The 18,631-nt window shown below is 39.7% G+C and overlaps 1 protein-coding gene across 1 annotated transcript in view; it reads left to right on the forward strand.

Moving 5' to 3' along the window:
* LOC137500848 (homeobox protein homothorax-like) overlaps positions 1-18,631 on the forward strand; it is a 480,185-nt gene that overhangs the window by 159,846 nt on the left and 301,708 nt on the right. The window contains exon 4 of the mRNA XM_068227557.1: positions 13,208-13,356. Coding sequence (XP_068083658.1) covers positions 13,208-13,356 — 149 coding nt within the window. The remainder of the gene's footprint in view (positions 1-13,207; positions 13,357-18,631) is intronic.

The raw sequence follows: 18,631 nt of genomic DNA on the forward strand, positions 1-18,631 counted from the left end.
AAAAGCTGCATCGATATTACCATTACGTAGCATTGATTTACTCATGTCGTAATTATAATTCGCCTTAACTACGTTTTATCCTGCTTTCTTTAAGAAATAGCACAATCATTACCGGAATTCCCATTCGTCATTGGACCTGTTCGGGAATGGAATGAATGAAGCCCCCATCTAGAGGCGAGGATAGGAAGTGTACCGGCTGCCGAAGCCTGTCGAACTCCTCTTGGACAATGATTAATGACTGACAGATGCAATTATATTGGATAGTGTTGCTAGAATGAAAGATGGCCGGGAAAACCGGAGTAGTCGGAAAAATACCTGCCCCGCCTCCGCTTTGTCCACTGTTGGTAACACTGGGAATGACTAGCCCTTAGGGCAGGGGCAGTGCCTATATCTGCTAGTCGGAGATCATGGTCTCAATTACATATCTTTACTCATCCGATTCAGATCGGCAATCCTAGTCTGAGGTTCAATGCGGGATTCGCTGAACCTCATAAGGTCAATAGCCAGTCAAGAGAAACAAATTATACGAATGTGGAAGTCTGGTAATGGGTGGAATCGTCAAGCAAGTATAGGTCACGGGCTTATTAATGATATTCTGGGAGCAAATCGCTGTTTAAAATGCTATTATTGTTCTTTCGAATTCAAGGAAAATAATCTTACAATACACTTTCTGAATGGGGAGAATTGATTTTATTTTTCCAATTGGTCTTAAATTTTGCACATCTCACTCGCGATTATGAACCTTTTGGCGACTAGGAGTCAGGTTGATGGGATCAGCATCGCCAGTCATATCCGTACCAATAACCTCCCTTCCTGCACGGTACGTTTTTCTGTTTCCATCTCAGGCACACTGCGATATTTTCGTGACCATGTTGTTCTCAAACTATCTGCCGCTGTTTTCATCGATAGCGCTGAATTCGGTGCTATATATTGTCACTCAGTGCAACTGTCATTCTAATTAATCCTTAGCCAGCCGTACTCTCAGTGGAGCATGGAGGTAGCGATGTGAGCTCTTGAAGAAAGCAAGTAATTTAAATAACATGAAGGGCTGTCAGCTGTCCCTGAGAGAAGAGCCCTTGACTTAGTAATCTGTCAGCAACAGACATGTGTGTGACGATCCAGCCGTATAAACGGATTGACCAGTAAATTTTAAGTACAATGGAGATGGATAGCGGTGGCGTATCTTCATTATACTACTCCCTGTTTCACCATGCGCCAGTGCTCCCCCTCTTATTGGTCAGATTCCCCTTAGCTGTGTTTAAAATATAAACTTTCCTAGCGCAGCACTTCAGAGTGCTGCGGATTCACTCGTCACTTAACCACGTAGCTGGTTTTCATTCAAGGTTAGTCTGACCAATTCATAAGTGCAATGGCTGTATTTGAGGTGTAACGTTGTTGACCATCAAGTAAAATATTCAGCAAATCAAGAAAAACATTTATTTGGCTGTTTGTCTTCTTTGTGACTCCGTTTCTAGCGTCTGAAATACAAGAGGGAGTTGGATAACATGTGGTGTCGTCGTTGCGCCTAGAGAAAGCGCTGTGTGATAATTTAGAACACTGGCCAAAAAGGTTCTGTCATCTAAGGTTCAGTATTGCATGAACTATATCAACGAATTTTCGTTGTGATACATGTGCTGCGGGCCAGTATTTCTCCCCTCAATATTGTCACACGACGGTATACTCCTCCATGTAAGGTGATACGAGATAGGAGGCGGTCCGTCATCTTTACTTTCTTTACAAGATGTTGTTTGGAATGTTATATTTTCAAGGATTATTTCGTTTGGTGTGAGGGTTGCTTTTTAAGGAGACCCGGTAGAGTCCATGTCTATAATGTTAAATTTACAGATTTTAGTTACATTTATCTAGGAAACGGTTCATAGTAAAGGCTTCATTTTTTCTCATGCATTCTTTATACCTTCTTGCATGTTTTAACACAGGGGTTTATTCATTAGAGATATTCATCCAAATGTATTATTTTTTATTAAGTGAAACATTTTTTGGAAGAAATCGCTCATTTATTAGCCCCTTATTTCTGTACTGAACACTTCTCTCCAAAAACATCGTGTTAAAATATGTATATTATGAGTTTATGTAACACCTGAAAGTTTCAAGATTTTATACTAAATAGTATTTCCAGTAGAGACAAGGAAATCTCCCGGAAGATGAAGTTACCGCGCCCATGCAGTGTTGTCTTGGAAACGCAATTTAAAGTACTTATAATAAAGGTATGATCATGAATGATAGCTCAAATTAAAGAAAACAGTCTCTAGATTTTTATGGAATGATAAGGTAAAAATCACATTGTTTGCCAAATTTGACCCTACATCAGGAACTGAAGGATAAAAAAAGCGAAAATATGGCGAATATTTTTACCAAACGGACGGGATCATGACGTCAGAGTGGATGAATTCTGACGTCATCCCATAACGCGCTTCTTAATAAATGTTCATAAAAGAACAATATGAATACGACAGGTATACAGTATCAAGACGAGTTATCTGAGCTATTTATAACGACTGCTGCGGAGCAGCACGCGTCCTCTAATAATAATAATAATAATAATAATAATAATAATAATAATAATAGTAGTAGTAGTAGAAAAGCAAGCTCGTGTCCTTATACCGAGGTGGCGCAGTTCCCATGCACACCCCCAATGGAGGTGAGCTGCATGTACTATTTTATCCACACTCCAAACCTGTCATTCTTAAATCTCTGGCAGCACCGGGATTCGAACCCAGGCCTCCGAGGTCGGCAGCTCATAGCGCTAACCGTTACGGTACGGAGGTGGATAATAATAATAATAATAATAATAATAATAATAATAATAATAATAATAATAATAATAATAATAATAATAATTGTTTGATCACTTCAACAATTATTATACTGAGATAAAACAGGTTACAAGGCAAACCGCCTCGTGATAGAATAAGCACCCCCTGGAAATAATAATAATAATAATAATAATAATAATAATAATAATAATAATAGTAATAATTGCAAGTTGTTTAACTGCGAGGTTAATGACCATCTAAATATATTTTATTAAAAATGCTTTATCTTGAATATTGGAAGTTCATAGGTACATCACGGAAACTAGGATAATGATCAATACCGCTGTTTTTATCTGTCATTTACTGTACGTAAAATGGCCTAGTGCGAAACGGATAAGCGTTCCCACATAATGTGAGCGTGCTTTTATCATCCACATGCTTGCGTCGTCTTAATTTTTCAGTGAGTAAAATGAATATTGGCAGCCTTTAAAACTAACAACAGTGATTGAGTTTGTCAGGTTTTGTTTTATTTTAATCGCCAGAGCTTTGACCATTTTGTTGCGCATTGCCTGTTGATCAATGGCACAGACCGTTATCTTAATCGAGATAGGTTGAAATTGTTATTGGATTGCAGTAATCTTGTGGTAGTGCAGTATATACACAATATATAAAACAAAAAGACGTGTTTTAATACCAGTATGAGGGAATATCGCAGTGTTGTTGGCAACAATCGATGTTTATAGCTCATAGTATGTGAAAGCAATGTGGTTGTTGTGTTGTTGTTGTTGATAGGGATGGGGGATGAGGGCTAAAAATGCATCAACAGCGCACTAGCTTGAGCTGTATTTAATGGCTGGGTTATATGTCGAAAATTATTACCCCCTTTCCCACTAGCTCGCAAGTTTTATATTTTCATTTTTCTGTTACTGTCTCTCTATCGCAATTGTGTAACATAATTACACTGATGACAGTATCTCGCGCTCGGTGAAGCTTTATGGCTGTACAACAAAGTTTGTGCTGTGCCACAAGGCTATAACTCATGATGTGTTACTGCAGCCTAGTATGAGAGAGGAATGAACCGGAGAACGAACTCAACCGCCCCGCACCTGTTGTTCAGAACCCACGTTGTCGTGCTTTCTAACTGCATATTGTTTGATACATAGGTCTGGCAAATTCGTCTTTATCATTTCCGGATTTTGTCTCTGTGATTACAAGGTATTTCCGAGTGAAAAATCGTTGAAAGGGTCGACGTCTTCAGTACTCCAGCCCGAATCCTTCCGGTATTCTAGATGAACACAGTCATTTTCATTGAAGGGACTCCGTTCAAGAGACTTATCTTTCTGAATTTGAATTTGTCTATTAAACAAAGACAAGACGTGGCTAGGGTGGTGTTCAGACTCTATATAAAACTCGAATTCGTGTATATTCTTACTTTTTACAATTTAGAAACGACCGCTTGGCGAGGAGCTACCTTCTAATAGTATTGCATGTAGTGCTCCATAGTTCTTAGGTATAATCTGTAAAGCTCGGGGCGATATTGAATTTAATTTGTGCGGAAAGCATCGAGTTGTCAGGAAAGAAAATTGTTGTTTTTGTTGTCATTCTGTTTTGAAATATTCCTCTCTTCTGCACTGTAGCATTCTGACATGTACGTATTAATTTATTTTAACTCATTATCTTACCAATTTTTCAACTTTGTTTGTGCTGGCAGTGTACAAAATTATATGGACCTTCATTATTTGGCAGTCCGGCTTCATGGCTAAGTGGTTGGTGTCTTGATCTCCGGTCCTCGAGGTCCCACGGATTTTAATCTTAAAAGGTTATTTTCTTTGGCTTGGAGACTAAGTATTTGTGCTATTGTTATTATTACTATTTTTATTATTATTACAAGGCTGGGCAATGCGCGAGTGTAGAGCTAATTGAACTTCGTGAGTTTATTTTTTCAAATAGACTTGCTCGCCAGATTTTACAATCTCCCTGTCTTTAATCAGACGTTGTGAATTTTTTTCGAAATTAATTGAAATTCTTGGCAGACTATCACACCCAGGATGGTCCTTAGAACTTACTGTTGTCTGGAAGTAGAGTTTTCTTACTATTTTTGATCTCGGTCTTGATCGGAGATTTAAACCAAACGTCCGCTATGCTGCAGAATGATAATTGAAGTTTACTTAGAAATCTCTGGGAATCGAACTCGAATATTTCTTTTGAAGCGCCATCTCGCCCTACAGTTTATCTTATAATTAAGGAGTTAAAATCTGGAAAGGACGGTGTCTATATCTCTGACCTTTCGTACAGGAATAATCTGATAAATATTACTTGATCGTATATTGTGATATATTTTGACCACCTCCCAGTTCGACTTGATGTAGTCTTCTCGTTCGAATTGATGGCAGTAGTTAATGGGTTAGTCGTGAACTAATATACTGTTGGACTGGTTCCATTGTGCGTTATAAAGACATCTTTCTTTAGAGGGTCAGTGTTCTTCAGCATTCGTTCAGATATCATCTCTGGGAATCTAAGTTGCATTATCGTCAGGTATTCAATTGATTCAATTGATCGTAATATGTTCACTGTTGTGTTGATTAAGACTAGGAAAGCTCTTGAATAATCTTGACAATACCTCCTTTTGCGTTGTAAATTCTTCGTTGTATGTATGCATGTGTTTATAGAAGACACATGAAAAGGCGATGTCTCAGAAATGCTTCTTTTTTTCTATTTTCTGTACTGTTTTTGAAGACCAAATAGCTGGGTATCATGTTCTTTTGAGAATCTTTATCATACTCGGCGCGGCAGCTATTCCAACGATGGGCGTGTGTTGGTCTTCCGTACTGACTTCGTAATGTGGCAGCACTACAGTTCTATCGAGTCTCTGAATTTAGAAGTTGTCACATTAAAATATAATTTTCTTTCAAAATTCACTAATGCTTAGTATCTCAGGCTTGGATTATCGAAATGGATTGGGAACAACTTATTCAACCTACGTCTAACATAAAGCTTATTTTTTAAGTCACGTAACGCAATTTCGTCTTTCAAAGTCACTTCCATATTCACATTTCATATAATTTTCTTGGTGCCCTACATTTTATGTTCGCTTTGGCTCGTACACCAAAGGAGTTCTAGATAGTGCTGAATGCCCCATTCGAAGATGGTGTTCTTCCCATCTTTGTCTACAGTTCTCGATGCACTCTTAGAAAGGGTTTATTCATTGATCACGTTAGATGTCACCATTGCGAAGACGATCAATTCTTGTAAAACCGCTCAACAGAAAAAACAAGAAAACGAGCACCTAGTATTTCCTCGGACGTAGGCCTTCACTTTTCTCAGAAACAAATTTAACTTATAGATATAATATTTGTTGTGGGTAATAATAATAATAATAATAATAATCGTATGGCCTCAGCTACCGTGCAGACATTTCAATTTGACGCCATCTGGCTGTCTGCTCGTCAATTTCGACGTTCCGTTTTACTCCAGGCCCACTAGATGGCAGACCGAGTAAACCGAAACTCTCTTGGGCGTCTATGGCTGAGGTTTAATGAATTTTGTCGGGTAAACACCAAATGTGTCACCAGAGATCTTTTACATGCCGACATCGTACGACATGGAGTGTCGAATGGACTTTTTTCCGCCCTTCAAAAATCCGACTACCTGTGCCGGGTTTGAACCCGCTATCTTGGGATCCGGAGGCCGACACTCTACCACTGATCCACAGAGGCAGGTGTGGGTATCTTTTTTTTTTTTTTTGCTAGGGGTTTTACGTCGCGCCGACACAGATAGGTCTTATGGCGACGATGGAATAGGAAAGGCCTAGGAGTTGGAAGGAAGCGGCCGTGGCCTTAATTAAGGTACAGCCCCAGCATTTGCCTGGTGTGAAAATGGGAAACCACGGAAAACCATTTTCAGGGCTGCCGATAGTGGGATTCGAACCTACTATCTCCCGGATGCAAGCTCACAGCCGCGCGCCTCTACGCGCACGGCCAGCTCGCCCGGTGGTGTGGGTATCCAAAGGGTATGTGTCAACATTGGAGGTTAAACATATTTTGGTAATAATGTAATGAAGTCTTATAACACATTAAATGCGAGGAACTTTCCTTTTTTGAGGGACTGTACATTCCTTCTAAGGTGCAACTCATACATTGGTACTCTCTTTGGGTTGGGACCTACGTTTCACTACCTTTCAGTATTGTGCATTGTTCATTTAAAGTGACAAATATTTGTCTGAATTTGGCAACTCCATGTCATTACCTCAATTATTGTTTAACCGAACCATCGCAAATCTGTGTGTAGTCGTGATTTCTGGCTCGCAATTCCCAGGCGTGTCGTGGAATGTTCTCAGCTTACGTGATTAGAATTGAGGAACTATCTGACGGTGAGATAGCGGCTCCGGTCTCGAAAGCCAAGAATAATGGCCGAGAGGATTCGTCGTGCTGACCACACGACACCTCGTAATCTGCAGGCCTTGGGGCTGAGCAGCGGTCGCTTGGTAGTCCAAGGCCCTTCAGGGCTGTAGTGCCAATGGGGGGGGGGGGTGTCGTGGAATGTTATGAGTTATCGGTGCTATTTTATGGTATCGAAGTATGGACACCGAGGCTTCGTCAATTGACTGACTGAATGTGAGGCACAATGTTCAACTTTCTGTGGGAAGACCGCATCAGTAAGGAGATCTCCGTCTTGCTGGGAAGTCATGTGAAATCGTATCCCCGCTAAATGTAAGAATGAGCAGCCCATTTCGGCCACATGTTCCGCAATGACGAATAATACAGCCTGATATAAAGCTCCATTAAAGAAGGATACTGTGGACGAGAGAGGAGATATTTATCCCGGAAGCGGGATCTCCGATGGTGGTTCGACGTCCGTGTTACGCCAACTGAGAGTGAAACTTAATGAGGATACTCCATGATGGTTAACAGCGTTCTATGAGGAGGTGGAACCGAAGAATATTAATAATAAGATACTGAAAACTTGTATGTAGGCAATAGCCTCAGTTTCTCGTGTAACATGTAGTGTAAGTGTGGTCAGTGTGTACTGTAGACGTCTGGCTGTGGCAGCTCTTGTTCCAACAATGGAAGCAGGGTCAATGTCACCACGTGCTCTAGACGTCTGACAGCACTGTAGATTGATCCCGGCCCATCTTCTTCCCCCCTTCCTCCCATTTGCGTAAAGCGAGGGCAGCAATTTCAGTTCGCTCGGGTGCGGGTGGGCTAATGGCCCTCCCGCCATGTATGTTTGTATGCATAGCAAGGAGGGAGTTAAATGACTCACGTATAACAAAAAGAAAAAGGGGTGTGCGGGACGAAAATGTGAAATAAGATTATGGTATTGAGTTGCATATAGGAGCGAGGGTAGACTAAATCCATTGATCCGTGGATAAGCGCATGTATATATGCATGTATGGTAGGTGCGTTAAAGTCATCGTAGACAATTACGGCTTGTTATTAGCTTGTGTGTTGCGGGACAGGGGACAGGATGGGGAGGGTTAAGTTAAGCGATCTCATTCCATTCTGTTATAATGAAATCAAAAACACTGGCACCACCACTTCCATAATGTGTTCTAATGTTTGATGGAAACCACAAGTACCTCGTTCATTTATAATATAGTGAGTATTATTTTTAAGACTGAATAACTGAAGCATTCATTAAGTATCCCGTTACAGAGCCTCCCGAAATAAATTGTATTTCATTATTTGTCACTGTTTTTTTCCTGGGATAATAATAATAATAATAATAATAATAATAATAATAATAATAATAATAATAATAGTGACTACTTCTAGCCTGGTATAGCCCTTTTAAGGCAGACCCTCCGGTGAGAGTGCGCGGCGTCTGCTGTATATAGGAAACTGCGTTTGTGTTATGCAGGATAGTGCTGTGTGTGGTACCTTCATGAGTTACAGGAATGATAGGGACAACAATAATGTCTGTCTCTGAGCCAAGGGAATTGACCATTCATGAATAAAATATTTCGAACCCGATGTCCTGAGGATCAAAGTCCAAGACGCTGAGCACTCAGCCATGGAACCAGGCAATAATAATAATAATAATAATAATAATAATAATAATAATAATAATAATAATAATAATAATCTTCTCCGTGATTGAATGGTGGGTTTATTTCTTGAAAAGTGTCTTTCTGATGTACCAACATCTAATGAATACGGACTTCCACATTTACTCACTCGTCCCGCAGTATTCAGCAGTTTAGGGAAGGAGTAATAAACTCGACTAGCCAACAAACCTTCTGCAGGTGACTAAGAATATATTCTCTTTCCTTCTTTTCAATTATGTTGTCATCCTTCACTTTATCCGACTTCTTAGGTTACTGCTACAGGTGACGATATATATTTTCTCAAGAGTCAGTAATTATAATTATCGACTGGGATCTTCCTATGTATTTGCTCTGCTTAGGACTATTACATTTCCGCGGTTCAAGGTTGTGAAATATACATAACATGCAGGCTAGGTTGATGTTCTCAATGGGCCCTGATTATTTGCACTATCAAGGAGATTGAACAGTTAAATTATTGAAGATATTTTGTTAACCCATTACGCAATTTTAACTGGTGTGAACTGGTTAGAAGCAAGACTTTTGGGATAATTATTTTTCTTTACGCCGTAATCAGTCTGATGTCTGCCTTTTCGTATGAGGGTATGAGATTATGAGTGATCCTTTAATTCGTATATGAAGATATCGTTCTAGTATTTCCTAATTCTGTCCCTCAGTACGCTTTTCGAAGATGCTTGATGTAACAAGTTGCCATATAAATATGGATGACAAGTTGAACAAACAAAGACACCTCCCTACAGGCCATGAAGGCCCTTGGAGGAGTGGAAGGTAAAGGCTTCCAACATTGTTAACCGCGGCACGTGATGGGGTAGAGTGGTTAGCTCTACCCCCGGCCGCCTTTGTGCCCAGGAATTAACCTGGTACTCATTTTTGGTGTAGGCAGAGTGAACCTCAGGGCCACATGCACATCCGGAAGTGGAAATCTCGTCTCTTAAATTTTACGATTTCCTGACGAGCACGCCTTTACCGCCTCGGCCAGGCAGCCCCTTGACAAGTTGAACAGTATTTTCTAATCTTCATAACGTCTGTAGTCTCATGAATATAAGTTTCTCCAGAATGTAAAGTATCACTTTATATGATCGTAGAGTATTTTGATATGATTATTTCGTGAGAATTTGTGCCAAAATACATTTTTCTCATAATTAGGTGGATTGTGGGTAGTGATGATAAAGCATTCCTTCTATTGTGACTCTCAGGTGAACTGCAATGGTGTAGCGCTTTTTCGCCTAAACAAGTGACTGAGAAGTGAGTCTGAATTGAAATGCACTAATTTTCGTTTTTTACCACGTCCCTTACATGATGTGTACAGATCATAGGTACTATTCCTGATGTAATCAGTTCAAAGGCACACACTATTTCTCACGGTGTCTCTCGGGATATTTTGTTGATTTATTATCGATAATGTTCAAATCCCGGTCACTCCATGTGAGAACTGTGCTGAAGAAAGCGGAGGTTTTTCTCCGGGTACTCCGGTTTTCCCTGTCATCTTTCATTCCAGCAACACTCTCCATTAACATTTCATTTGTCATTTATCATCGCCCCAGAGGAGTGCGACAGGCTTCGGCAGCCGGCACATTTCCTATCCTCGCCGCCAGATGGGGGCTTCATTTATTCCATTACTGAACCGGTCGAATGACTGTAGATTTTCATTTTCATTATCGATAATAATTTGTAATTTACTAAAATTTCTTCAGTATTGGCTAAAAGCACGTGGACCCTGTGACGTTTGAATTTATGATGCTAGATTTAAAAATATTGTATCCACAGCGCATACACCAATGTGTACATTTTATTCTGCACCCGCTGAAAGAAAGATGAATGCATAATTGCATTAGAGATTCATGACTTAACGTCGAAGCCTAGACCCGTGGGTGCAGTAGTCGTTGATATTCTTGTTGTAAGATCGGTTGACTCACACGATTGAAGCTGCGGATGCATTATGCAATATCTCCCCCTCTCTTTCCTAGTGGCAGACATAGCTAAGTTATTTTTCTTCAACAATATGTTCAACGTTAGTTATGTGAAGATGCTATATTTTTTTTTACTAGCCCATCACGCATTTACTATTACGATAACTTCTTTGAGGGTTACACTTTTATTTTTGGATTTTACGGGATCTGGAGTCCTTTGATGTTTCACTTACAGTTTTAGCAACTCTCATTCAAACACTAGTCTTCGATTCAGAGGATACAGGGTTTGATTCCCGACCGATTTTTAGCTGCGTATGGTTTATTCCTTTGGCTCGGGGACTGGACTCTTGTGTGTATCGAAATACACATATTTTTATATACGCAATCCATTTCCACTTTACCGACCACCGCAGAGAAACTTAATAGTCCACATAGGAATGATTGTCAGTAAGAGCATTCGGTCATAAAACTGGGATTAACGCACGTGTAGTGCCAACTCCTCGTCACTGAGAAAAGGCAAGACAGAGTATTTTTGTTATTATTATTATTATTATTATTATTATTATTATTATTATTATTATTGTTGTTATTTTCCGTGGTTTCCCATTTTCACACCAGGCAAATGGTAGGGCTGTACATTACGTAAGGCCACAGTTGCTTTCTTCCTATTCTTAGCCCTTTCCCACCCTATAGTCGCCAAAAGACCTATCTGTGTCGGTAGGTTGTAAAGTAAATTGTATAAAAGAAGAAACAGTAGCCTTGAAGTTTTAGATATCATTACGCTTTTTCCCTCTACTAGAAATAAGAAATGTGTCTCAGAGGAAACTTTTGGAGTACTCTGACTGTTGTCAGGAAGCTCTTTAGCTGACGAGTGTCAACATCGATATTTGTTCGATTTTAGTAAGAACAGATGTCTAGTGACATCCTTGTTCATCAGTGTCGTGTACTTATCATAATCAGTGTTATTAGAGTTTTTGTAATAGTGCATGTATTAAAATATGTTGTATTTTGGTTTGGTTTTGGGATATGTGACACTTCTCCAGGCAGTATTCCAATGAAAGGCTCAACCAGTAATACTCTCACTGAAGATCATCGGGATAGATACATTAATTTTTAGATTTTCAGGGATCTGCAATGATTTTTTTCTCGTTTTTCAAAGTAATGTGGTGTGGACATCATTATCTGTACAACATATCACTTAGAGACTGCCGTTGTCTACGTTAGAATTACTGAATAGCTACTTAGTGAAGGTGATGATAATGATGATAAACGGTCCAACTGCCAAACATCTTCACATATTTCATGCTTGACGAGGCAAGAAAATAATTACACCTCTATCATATTTTACATAGGTTTCAAGGGGGTAAGGGAACTGATTAGAAACTGAAGATTATATCCTTATTGGCGCAACGTGAAGCAGAATTTTGAATGGGGGATGTGATGGTTTACGTAATATTGAAAAAATGACTGGCACTTTCTATATACAGTATATACCGCAGTATATTGGTGATCGTATACGACATACCGGTATCCTTGTTCTTACCTTGAGTAAAATGGAAGTGAGTAATTAAGGCTATCGGACTCTAAAAACAACTGGCCAGAAAGGTGAAATACGTATTAGCTCGTGTATATTTTCTGACATTTCAGATGTTATTAAGGTACTTAAACATTCAGGAATTCTACGTTGGGAATGGCATCAAGTAATAGAGAAAATTTATATTTATGCAAGTTGCTAGTAAGGGATATTCTACTGAAAAAATGTGTTAATATAACCTCGATCTCTCACACAAAAGCACGTAATTGACGAATTCACGGAGAATTGTTTCTCTTAAAAAAAAAAATTACGTCCCACCGCCGCAGATAGGTCTTACGGCGACGATGGGATAAGAAAGGACTGGGAGTGGGAAGGAAGCGGCCATGGCCTTAATTAAGGTACAGCCCCAGCATTTGGCTGATGTGAAAATGGGAAATCAAGCAAAAAAAATCTTTAGTGCTTGCGACAATGGGGTTCGAACCCACTATCTCCCGAATGCAAGTTGATAGCTACGTGACCCAAAATACACAGCCACTTTCTGGGCGAATTGCTTGTCAAACGTAGTAGTGGTGCCTCGGAATCCAAAGAGTAGAGAGAGCACCTCCTGACAGAGTATGCAGTTGGAACACGCAAGGATATGTGGCGATCAGGAGTGACTTATATCCCCATACGCAGGTTTTCGCATTTCCCTAGACCCGAGAGAGTATCCATTTCTTGACATTTCAGACTTTACATGACAACGTACTTTAGTATCGTTGGTAAATTGGTTGGGAATTAGCTATAAGTGATTCAAGACTGTGAAAGTAGACGCCGTTTCGAGAATTAATTGGCAGACCTGTAATCCTAGAATTCTGTACATTGCTAGGCTAGTTTATTATTGTGTATGGGAGGGACGCTGAATGGACGTAACGTATTTTCTGCGCAGGGGATGCAAGCAACGCCAGCATCGGCAGCGGCGAAGGGACAGGCGAGGAGGACGACGATACGAACGGCAAGAAGAACCAGAAGAAACGCGGTATCTTTCCAAAGGTCGCCACCAATATCCTGAGGGCGTGGCTATTCCAGCATTTAACGGTAAGTTAAGATATTTACTTTTTTTTTTTTTCATTTCACCCGAAAGAGTCACTATTGACGGGTTAGCCTATATCATCAACTAAGTTCCACTGCGTACGAAGATGTTGTCCGGGTACCTTAAGTTAGATAAATGGATTGTTAGCGATAATAGTAGGACATAACAATGCAGCTAAGGTGCTTGCATTTTTTTTTATTTTTTGCAAGTTGCTTTATGCCACACCAACACAGACAGGTCTTATGGCGACGACGGGACAGGAAAGGGCTAGAATTGGGAAGGAAGGAAGCGGCCGTTGCCTTATTAGTATAGCTCCAGCTTTTGCCTGTGTGAAAATGGAAAACTATGTTCAGGGCTGTCCACAGTGGGGTTCGAACCCACTACCTCCCGAATACAGGACACTGGTCGCACTTAAGCGGCTGCAGTTATCGAGTTCGGTGCTTGGATTCAAGCATTATAATACTGAATTCTGGAAGTCCGACTCATTGGCTGAAGGTCAGCATTGTGGCGTTCGGTTCAGAGGGTCGATTCCCGGCTGGGTCGGGGATTTTAATCGTGTTTGATTAACTTTTCTGGCTTGGGACTGGGTGTTTGTGTTTTTTCCAACAATTTCCTCTTCATATTCAGACAACACACTGCGCTACCAACCACCACAGAACCACTCAATAGTGATTACATCCTTCCATATAAGCTTGGTGTCAGGAAGGGCATCCATCCGTAAAATAGGGCCAAATTCACACGTGTGACACAGTTCGCATCTGCGACCCTACAGGTGTGGGAAAAATGGTAGAAGAAGAAGGATACTGAATTCTGGGAATCATCGCAGAAAAAAGCAGGACGTGTGCCTGGAAATACAACTTTTTCCTAGTATATACCCTGGAGAGTGTATCTGGAAAGTATGAGCTAGTATCGAATATTTCAACGAATAATGAAGTTAAATATCGGGAAATGATAACGGTATCTAGGAGTTTTGATCTGCACAAGTGAGAAATATCCACTTCAGCCTAACTATACCATCGATCACGTGATCTAGGGAAACCTACTTTTAGCACTGTGTGTTAACATGGTCACAGATGAAACCAGTTGACGGTGACTACAATAAGACATATTGCAGATCTTTAGCAGCTAATAAGACTTACAACTATAACCAAAATTTCTGCTTTAGTTCTATGGTACTGGAAGAGTCGGTCTGGAGGAAATGCAATTCTCAATCTCGTTGAAGAAGCTTGCTGTTTTTTTATTAATGCATGGACAATTGGGGAGCGCATGGTAGAGCGACTCTAATGACAATTTGACATTAGAGTCGACCGCACACACAGAAGCATCTGGTGATCATCAAGTCCAGTTAATTCAGTCATTGAATTATATATGAGTGAGTGGTAATCAGTTCATTGTGTTAATCATGTGGACTAATTGTCCCTCCATACAAGAAGTGGCCTGTTAATTTGGCTGTGCAACTTTGATAGACTGCACTTAGCACACATACGCAGTCCGTTAGATTATTGAAATCATATTACTGCAGGGAGGAAGGAGATCACAGAAATTCATGGAGATTCCCGTCTACTTCGATGAGTACCATTCTTTAATTTCAATTTGAGCAAGCCATTCGTTTATCAAGAGAATTTCCGAAATTTCGGCTTTTTCGTTGTTGGTGCTAATTTAGTGTGTTACACGTGCTATGAATCGCCATTACTTTTAACACTTAAACTATTTTATTCGAAGAAATGTTGTCATATAAATCTAAATTGTTTGCTATTCTTCGCAGTAGTAATATGACATGCTAGAATTTGTATAAAATTATGGTTTCTAGCAACGTGATCTTTGCGAGTTGAAGACATTGTGTTTCTTTATAATGTTCAAAATGCACGACCCATTGCAAATAGTATACTTGAGTACGGTCGCTGTCCGCGGATCAAGGAGACAGACGTTGTATAATTTTGTCAGCTAGCCTTGTGATTTTATTTGAACTGCGTGCTGCTTACTCGTTCTCAATTTCCTGTGAAGTTCACCTTATTTCCTTTCCTCGTAAGTCGTACGTTTAGAGTAAGTGACTGACCATCATTTCGTTATGTACTGTACCTTGGATCTAGAAACTATCAGTTACACGTTATTTCCTGTCGAAGATCGTTGGCCGGTATTCCCTCGTATATACTTGGTAAAGAAAACGGAGCTAAATTAGCATGTTACAGATGCATGGTGGATGTCTACAAAATTTTCTTTCCGCTGTAGTATGTTAAAAGATGGGTGGATGATTAGGTACTCAGATCAGTCGCATTTTTCTTATTCATTACTCCTAAGAGTGGAAGGATTTTAGTTTATAACTTATTGAGTATATTGAAATGATAGACAGTAATCACTATTTTTCTTCTTAGCCTCTTATATTTACGATAATGTATACATTTAACCTTGGATTTGATTACCACCTGCTATTCATCCTGCTGTTAGCAACCCATTTAGCAGCAGCGATACGTTGAGTTGCATACATGTTAGGCGCTACACAGATTTGCCAGAGGAATTACGGATGCTGATAATGCTGATGTTCCGTGACATTGAGAATCAATTATTGCCAAATTCCTGGTATCCGCTCGTTATGTATGGGGAACATTTTATTTATTCATCGTTAGTTCCATTCTTGAATATAATAACTATTTAATGATGCTGGCCGTAAAATAACTCAGTATTTTTAAGTATTAGATAATAAAACAGTATGTGCGGAGAGGAACCTGTGTAGCTTAAAAACGCTGAATAATTAGACAATATAAAGTAGGTGTATATGATTTACAGTGTATTACATGTCTTACTTTTAACACGCGATGGCAACCGTACTTATGCAGGGGTTGTAATTGCTGACTTGGAGTACGTTGGCTGGTAATTGTTGTCGTTGCCGGGCTGAGTGGCTCAGACGGTTAAGGCGCTGACCTTCTGACCCCAACTTGGCAGGTTCGAACCTGGCTCAGTCCGGTGGTATTTGAAGGTGCTCAGATACGTCAGCCTCGTGTCGGTAGATTTACTGACACGTAAAATAACTCCTGCGGGACTAAATTCCGGCACCTCGGCGTCTCCGAAAACCTTAAAAGAATAGTTAGTGTGACGTAAAACAAATAACATTAATTGTTGTCGTAGCTGTGCAGCAATAAAAGTAGCCTTAGGCTTAAGCCGTAACGTTGATACATAGGATATTTAATAGTAATAATAATAATAATAAACCTGTATTACAGTATAAAATAATGGGGAAAAGTCCTTGATGACATCCCTTGCAACGCAGGTGAGCAGTAGAGGTCACGTCTTGTACGAAGTCAGCTGTGCTTCAGTCGCTCTAAACAACAAGTGATACATTCAGTCAGTAAGATGGGCCGCAAAATGAAAGAAACAACACAAGAAGAGAGAAGTATTATAATCCGGGCTCATAATTCCTGTAAATCGCTCTCGAAAATATCTAAACTTGTTAAGAGACCAAGATCTACAATTCAGGGAATTGTTGACAGGTATGGTGAGAGAACATCTTTCAAAAATGCACGTAGATGTGGATGTCCATGAAAACTAGACGATCGAACTAAAAGACAATTTCTCCGGAAGGTTACGAAAAATTCTAGAATCAGTGCTGCAAAACTGAGGTCTGAATTAGAAAATGATTTAAAACTTAATATCTGTGCTTCCACAATTCAAATGATTTTATATATGAAAGGGCATCACTGTAGAAATGCTAAGCGAAAACCTTCGATTATCCCAGCAAATAGGAGGAAAAGACTACAATATGCTACCGTCTATAAACATGCTTCTCTAGCAGTATTGGATCGAGTTATATTTACGGATGAAATTAAATTCACTGTTTTTCAAGATCATGGCAAAAGGGTGTGGAGGAAAACGAACACAGAACTCGAAGAAGACAGTCGAAATTTTCTTCTGATGACGCAGAACTTCAGAATTTCACCTTATTTTCTTCACACGGTATCAGCCCGAAAGCATATATCATGTCTATAAGTACGAGCCGTGAAAGCATCAATGGCAAGATTCAACTACTAGTTTACAGGAGTTTTGAATTTCGTCCACTTTGTCCTTTCTCACACTATTAACGTCTCGGGTTGAACGTACTCTTTCGTTTTCAAAATTGCAGTATTATTATTATTATTATTATTATTATTATTATTATTATTATTATTATTATTATTATTATTATTTTGGTGTTTGCTTTACGTCGCACCGACACAGATAGGTCTTATGGTGACGATGGGTTAGGAAAGGCCTAGGAATAGGAAGGAAGTGGCCGTGGCCTTAATTAAGGTACAGCCCCAGCATGGGAAACCACGGAAAACCATCTTCAGGGCTGCCGAGAGTGGGGTTCGAATCCACTATCTCACGATTACTGGATTTTGGCCGCATTTAAGCGACTTCAGCTATCGAGCTCGGTTATTATTATTATTATGATTATTATTATTATTATTATTATTATTATTATTATTATTATTATTATTATTACCTTCTGAGTAAGATGGCTTTTAAGTTCCTTTATTGAACTATATCATAGCCTTGTGCTGTACCTTGTATATTACGATTTATAGGATGTACGCATTTGCGGGTTTAGGAATTTAATGGGCGCTTGGGCCTTTTGAGGAAAAAATATGTAGTGAAAATGCACAAAATAGAGCATGAAATCCAAAGTCATAAAGGAAAATAAAATTTGATAAAACTGGAGCGATATGAGTCTCATCCTCATCAGCAGTATTTTTTACATATTTGGAAGTTTGAATGCTGTGTCCTTCAGATCATTAGTTTTTGTGACGACTTCATATCAGCAAGCCTCGTGGTGTAGGAGACTTCGCGTTCGATTCCCGACCATCCAGCCATTTTACTTCTGGATTGAGGACTGGAATGGGATTCACTCGGTCTCGTAAGTACAGATGAGGAGCTGTCTGATATGATAGACAACAGACCTGGTCAGGAAAGCCAAGCGATATGGCTTAGATCGTCAAACTGACCTCGTGACACTCCAGTATCTGCAAGTCAACTGGTTGGGCAGCAGTCGTCTTGGAATGCCAAGGGACAAATGTGCATGTTCTTTTTTAAAATATTTAAGAAAAGGCTAGGTAGACAAATGATAGGAAATCTGCCACCTGGATGATGCCCTAAATGCAGATGATTGATTGATTGATTGATTGATTGATTGATTGATTGATTGTTTGATTGATTGATTGATTGATTGATTGATTGATTGATGCGACACGGGTATGCTCGTTTGTTTTTATCTCTTCGTATATTCCCAAGCGGACGAATATGCAGAGA

The sequence above is a fragment of the Anabrus simplex genome, chromosome 1 (genome assembly GCF_040414725.1).
Source record: "Anabrus simplex isolate iqAnaSimp1 chromosome 1, ASM4041472v1, whole genome shotgun sequence".
Classification (NCBI taxonomy): Eukaryota; Metazoa; Arthropoda; class Insecta; order Orthoptera; family Tettigoniidae; genus Anabrus; species Anabrus simplex.